This window comes from Panthera pardus, unplaced genomic scaffold (genome assembly GCF_024362965.1).
Source record: "Panthera pardus isolate Hobbes unplaced genomic scaffold, ASM2436296v1 HiC_scaffold_13, whole genome shotgun sequence".
NCBI classification, from domain to species: Eukaryota; Metazoa; Chordata; class Mammalia; order Carnivora; family Felidae; genus Panthera; species Panthera pardus.
This window is the reverse complement of record NW_026526688.1, coordinates 32,429,761-32,436,254: the sequence shown is the minus strand read 5'-3', so window position 1 is coordinate 32,436,254 and position 6,494 is coordinate 32,429,761. Positions and strand designations below refer to the sequence as shown.

The 6,494-nt window shown below is 44.6% G+C and overlaps 1 protein-coding gene across 2 annotated transcripts in view; it reads right to left on the bottom strand.

The window, feature by feature from the left end:
- Positions 1–303: 303 nt before the first annotated feature.
- The window catches only part of EBF2 (EBF transcription factor 2), a 195,594-nt gene continuing 189,403 nt past the window's right edge, over positions 304–6,494 (bottom strand). For both annotated transcript variants that reach the window (XM_019466903.2, XM_019466902.2), the window contains one exon: positions 304–3,256. In XM_019466903.2, the coding sequence (XP_019322448.1) occupies positions 3,225–3,256 (32 nt within the window). In that variant the 3' untranslated portion in view covers positions 304–3,224. The remainder of the gene's footprint in view (positions 3,257–6,494) is intronic.

Here is a 6,494-nt window from a genome sequence, read left to right as displayed (position 1 = left end):
ACCTCAATAATTCCATACAGCCAAAGTCCAACCCAGGAAGTAGGATCCTTCTGAGTTTTTATGAAGGAATTTGACCAGATGGATACATAAATGTGTACAGAAAAATGACCTAAAGTCATACGTATTCTCTCCTGCAAGTGAGAACCTCAGAACGCTTTCCATGTAAGCAAAAGCTGTAGTAAGATTTCCTCAACCAGAGCTCAGGGACTAATAGTTATGAGAAAATCCCCAAACATAAGAACAAATCCCAAACTATTTTTTTTTTTGCACTTCAGGGGGAAAAAAAAGGCAAAGTTCCAATCATTTTTACAGTACAAAAATTTTATTTTTTGTTAGGATAATTTAAAGTTTAAAACTGAAGTAGACGTATTCATTTTACAAACAAGATATTCTTTAATAAGTAAGACCATTAAAAACAGTAAACAAAAAAGCTGTCTTTACAAAAAGCTCTGTGCATAGCAACTTTATACTGTATATAACTGACAAAGCAAAACGATAAAAGGAAACTATACAGTTTGAAAATGAGACCTTACTGTACAAAAGGTAGAGAAGATAATGGTTTTTAAACCATGCATATTGAAATGTGCAAAGAAAAACTGGAAAAAATATGATGCTATAACAAAAAAATGAGATAAATAATGAAGTAAATTGTCCCTTTAAATGGAAAATCTTACACAGCTCCTCTTACAAAGACAGGATAGAATTTGTAGTTACCTATAGAAATACTCGTATTCCAAGTGGCACAAAAGTAACCTGGGACCGGAATGACTCAACAGCAAGACTGAAGAGGAGAGAGTAGCTTTGTTTTTAATTTATTAGTACACTAAAAATAATCCGTACACACATTTGTACAATTAAATAGATCTGTCGCTGCCAAGGTTCTAGCTGAATGGTCAAGGATGTCTGGTATTTAGTTACACACATTTTTCGGTGTCAAAGCTATCAACAAATTCTACAATCATTTTGAAGACAGTACTCCACTCATCTTCATGCAAGAGCAAAATTCACAGATTCTAAAAGCAATGCTACTTAAAAAAACATTTCCTTATGTTGGATTGGCTCGAATCCAGGTCTAAACACGCTTAGTTTTGTTCTGCCTTCACTTTTGGATGGTGGTGTTTGTATTCCACACACTCTTCCTCTTCGATCAGAATTTTCACAGGGAACTTTCTCTGGTGCGTTCCCTATGTTTTGGTGCTGTAAGCCCTGACTATGAAGGACTGTCAGCAGTAATTATAAGCATGCCAGGCTTCTAAAATCTTGGATTCTCATGTGCATAGAAATAATATTTGGGTCATATTGAGTAATTCCAGAATGGATTGAAGGCAGGTAAGACCGTTGGGGGCTGGACAGCTGTGGGCAGGTATCAATGGGGCAAACAGAAGGGAGGTGGGATTTGTGAAGTCACCTAAAATTGGCTCAGATGCACTGAAGATGTGTTTCCATGAGAGCTGCAACAATTTCTGATGTTAGAACCCCAGACCGAAATCTGTATACAGACTGTACCGTGGTACCAATGAGGCAACGAGGAGAACCCTGGCCTAGAAAAAAATGACGTCCTTACCGGAAATCCAAACGAGTCTAGATACATCTTCAGGATCACACAGACTTTCAGGACTCAGCCACTGTTAGCCGCTCCTGCAAAGTTTCCCTAAGAGCTAGTCCCAGAACTAGGAAGAGTCTGTTGCGGACCTGGGTACCAGTGTTGTTTCAGCACAGAGGCCCCTAGTCTCTGACCCTGCTAAGAATCTGGGTATCCATCTTTTTGAACATTAGGAGAGGGATTTAGGGCTTTTAACATTCCTCTTCCACACAACCATCCCATTCTTGTCTGGAAACTGTGTCAAGTTATAGATTTTTTTCAAGAAACTTGAATGCCATGAAAGGGGAAAGCTGCAGAGAGAAGAAAGGACACGGACATTCTAAGACTAGTGCTTATGAGTCCAAGAAACAGGATCATCTTCCTTAAACCCTGTCTCTGAAGTTCCGTGGAGCTCATAACCTCTGTGCTCAGCCAGGTAACCAACAAGGAGGGGGCATGTGGCTCTATCAAGGGAGAATTCCAAAGGGACCACTTGGTTGGGAAAGTCACATGGCTTTGGCTCCTCTTTAAGGCGAGACACGTCTTGCTCCGGGATGCAAAGCCTGGGACACACTAAAACATGGGAATTTTCCGTGCTGCTTGGAGGAGAGTGTTGAAAGCCAATATAAATTTTTCAAACATTCACAAAGAGTGAATACCAAAAGGGACATGTAGACTATTTAGAAAGTGGACGGAGCCGGGAATGAGTGGATGACTTTGAGTATTTGTGTACGCGCACGGACTGAATCTTTGCTTCTGCCTTGGGCTCTTCTGTAGGAATCTGTGGAAGGTACGCGTTCTTGCCCATGGGTCAATAAAATGATGGGAAAAGTGGGGGAGGCGATGCAGGAGGGGGGATAAAAGTCTAGTAAGTAACTGCAGGAATAATCACACACCTTTTAAACTCGTTACTACTTGTTTGCATCATTTTCATTTTACATCAGGAAGAGAAATTCCTCTCTCTTCCAAAAAGGTCTTAATTTCTACCTCTACTTACAATAAGTTACACGTTTATTTATTTAAATAATTGTAAAACATTTTAAAATTTTTCCCTTTTTTGTTTTTTTTTTGTTTTTGTTTTGTTTTGTTTTTTAAAGAGATTAAACTATAAGCAAACACACATACAACATTTCATCATTCAGTTCAGGTTTCGTTTAAGAATGTCTTCCATGCTGGTACCCTGTTGTGTTCAATTTTTTTTTTTCTGCATAAACTAAATTGGTATCTGAAAGGCTTCATAGAAAATAGAAACTTTCAACTTTTTTTTTCCTACAAAGAAAAACAAATAGTATCCAAAATATTAAGCATGAATTGTTTGCCAATTTTTTTTTCTTAAATATTTTACAAACATAGGAAGGTGGTTCTCATAATGTTCATAACAAAGAATTGCATTTCTGCTCTTAGCACTGACTACGTCAATGACATCTTTTGTCCTTGTCCCCAAGAGGGTCAGTTTGTGTAGCCACCATGAGAGCTATCCAGGAAGCGGGAGGCCAGGTGAGATGCGGCTCCTTGCACACCCAAATCTGTCCGTCATGTTCGTTCTGGGGCACAACTCTCCCCAAAGAGCTCATAGTGCTTTCTTCAGTATTGGTCCATCAGAGTAAGTAGTTTTGTGCTATAAGAAAGCAGTTCCTCTTCTTTACATCGGGGGCACGACAAGTCCAGTCATGGCTGCAAGGAAAGAGTGGCACAGAAATGAGACTCAGAGATGTTGACACTCGTGTCTATAACCCGGAGTGAGGGGCGGGGGGTTGGGACTGACAGAGTCTGGTACAATCCGGGGAGATGGTGCACTGATACGGGAAACCATTTTCTCCAGGTCTGGTCTAGCAGACAGCCCGGTCAGAGGCACCGAAGCCTTACGGAATCACTGACATATACACAAGGCTTGTTGAAGTTTTGTTGGGAGGCCAAGAGCTATGTTTTGTCTTGTTGTGTATCAACGGGTTGTATTCTTGACAGAACAGAGGTAAACATGTAAACTAAATACTCACATCCTTGCGTTATATTCATTTTGTAGCATCACACTACAAAGAAGATTGTATGGTCTCAAATCAGTTGGAACAGGAAAGAAAGCTCCAGGTGCTGAGCCCATAGCGTCACTCACCGGGTGTCGTTTATGACCAGTAGGGCTTTCTATCCATCCTAGGTTTCTATCCATTCTAGCTGAAATGTGATGAGTTTTTTTCTTGTTTTTTTTTCTAACTAGCTCATCTTCCTTTGGTGCTAACTGCTGATACGCGATGCTCGTTCACTAACGAATGCCGATCCCCTGGAATAGAAGACTTGTGTTCCTAATCTGGGAGTCACCCGATCTCCACTCTTCAGCCCCTAGCCAAGTGTGGTGCTCAAGGTCTCCTCCATCTAGTGAGGAGGACACACACGATACCTGTTGGGGGCATCGGGTTCAAGGCTTCCCCTTGATATGGGAAACAATGTAGCCTCGGCACAATGTGGAAAAGTCACACGGCAAAATGCACCCTCTGACCTTGGCTTTCGGGTGATGAACCCATTCTTGGGAATCAGCAGAGGAGCTTCCTTGCATCAAACCTGAAAACCCTATCTAGAACTTGATCCTTTGAGTTTTATTGTCTCTGTCTCATCTAGAGCTCACCGGATACACAGAAGCATTTTGCTGAGTGGTGCTGACCAAGCTTCTAAGCAAATGGCCAAGATTCTTCCTGCTTCCCCCAACACCACCCCTCTTCCCTCCTCCCCTCCTCTTCCTCCCCCGCCCCTCCCTCTGCCCCTTCTCTCCGTGCCAGCTAGTCTGCTCGGGCAAAATTGTCAGCCGCCTATTTCCCTGCCCATACAGCCTTTATTGAATGTTTGTGAGATCTGGATTAAGGTCTTACACAGCTAGCAAAGCCTTAATTATTTTTGCCTGTATTACTATATATTGAATCGATGTAACTTTTCAATAAAGGCAGTTCAATTCTGGACACTCCCTGATGATTTGGAGACATAGCAACCCTGGTAATTATCCCAGAGTGTAGGAGGTTTTTTATTTTATTTTATTTCTTTTCCTGGAGGGAGCTGGAAAATGAATCAGGCACATAGTGCATAATATTATCTTGACAATCTATACTCATCACTGCAAATGCCTGATAAATGAGGTAGAAGCTGGGAGAGTGAACACTACACGTATAACTCTCTGGCAGTGGGATTCTGGCTCACGTTTTCAACTTTAACTTGTCCATTACACTTAAAACTCATCAGCCCCTTCCTTTTTCTGGGTCGTCGGGGAGTTACCCAAGCTGCTTACTAAAAGGGCAGAGCCGCTCAAAGAAGATCCACTGCCTGCAGGAATAACAACAGATCTCACATATTTTCCTTCTTCCTACTCTCACCTCGGGCACCGGGTGGGCTGGATCTCTGCTACATGGTGACCCTGACTTTTTGCTTATAGAAACCATCGCCAACAGACAGAAAGCAGACGTTAAGTGGAGAAAAAGTAAGCATGCTCACTGTCGCGAGGGGAGCGTGCTTAACCGCACTTTGTTCAATTTCTTTCTGCCTTTGGCGTTTTCCAGGAAAACAATAATCCCCCTTTGGTCCAGGTGGAAAGCAGGTATGGGCGAAGGGTGAAGAGAGGAACTGCACTATGCTTGTCCCCAGGGAGACAGTGGGCTGTCGCAGCACAGGCTCTGGAATCCAAACGTCTGAGGTCACCTTGCTTGTGTGGCCTTGGGAAAAACGACTTGACTGAGAACGGTGATAATGGTACGACCTTCCCTTTTTGGTCACATGTGCAGCTTGGGCAAGGTAATCCGTGTAAAGCGTTTGGGTCACTGTCTTGCACGTGGTGCTCAAAAACGGCAAGCCTCAGAGACGGCTGGTTGCACGTGACCTCTGCAGATCATTGAGCCCCTCTCATCTTACGGACCAGCCTGTGACCACCCCCCTCTCATCTTACGGACCGAGTCAAGAACATCTCCATCAGCCTGTGACCACCCAGGCACCTCCGACCACACTCTTACTCTCCCGCCGTCTGTCTCTAGAGAGACGCGGCTTCGTGCTGATCGCCCCGGCAATCCCAAGACTCCTTCGCTCGGGGACTGTGGCTAGCTCGTTTGAAGCCAGCTTGTTTTCTCCTTCTAGGCATCAGCGGGACACCTGGTAGCATTGGACCTTGAAGTTCTAGTCACCTGATGCCAAATGAGGAGAAGTGGGAGTCTGCACTCCTAATTTAGGCACGGCTCTCCCCCTCCACCTCCTCCTTACTGTCTTCCTTCTTCTTAAGGCTCAAATTGGCAGAGGAATTTAGAGGGAATTGTAGGGTTCCCAAAGAGGCTCGGGACATTTCAGCGATTCTATAGAAAGGAGACTAGATCCCAGAGCCTGTGCCTACGCGCAACTGATAAAATCGTCACCCCTGCCGACACGGAACGTGTGGCTCAGCCACCTCCTCAGTCTAGTTATTCTGACCTGTGGGGGACCAGAAGCTCACATGGCTGAGGACCCTAGGGAGGGTCTTCTGGCGACTGCTGTCCCTGCAGAGAAACCTCACTATGACCGCACAGACCCTTCCAGCATTTGGGACCAACTCAACTCTGAACGGGTCACACCACAGCTAGACTTAGGCAAGCAGCCACAGGCAGGGGGTAGATTCTGGGTCATGGGAGCCGGTGAAAGATCTGTCCCGGCATTCCTGAGGGCCAAAAGCCAGGCAGGGCCCATCGTTGAGTATCTTCTGCCCAGAAGATCTGAGGCAACCAGCTCAACTCGCCCAACTGAGTGCACGCGCAAGAGAGATAAAGGAGGGGTGGCAAGTGGAAGTGAAGTCGTACTTTTCCTCCTCGAAGTGAAGCTGGAAATGTTGGCAAGGGTTACCTGCAAGGAGGAAAGGGCTGCATCCCTCCCGACTTCCTCCTACACCTGCACTCCTTCTTGGCCTTTCGGGGGGCCC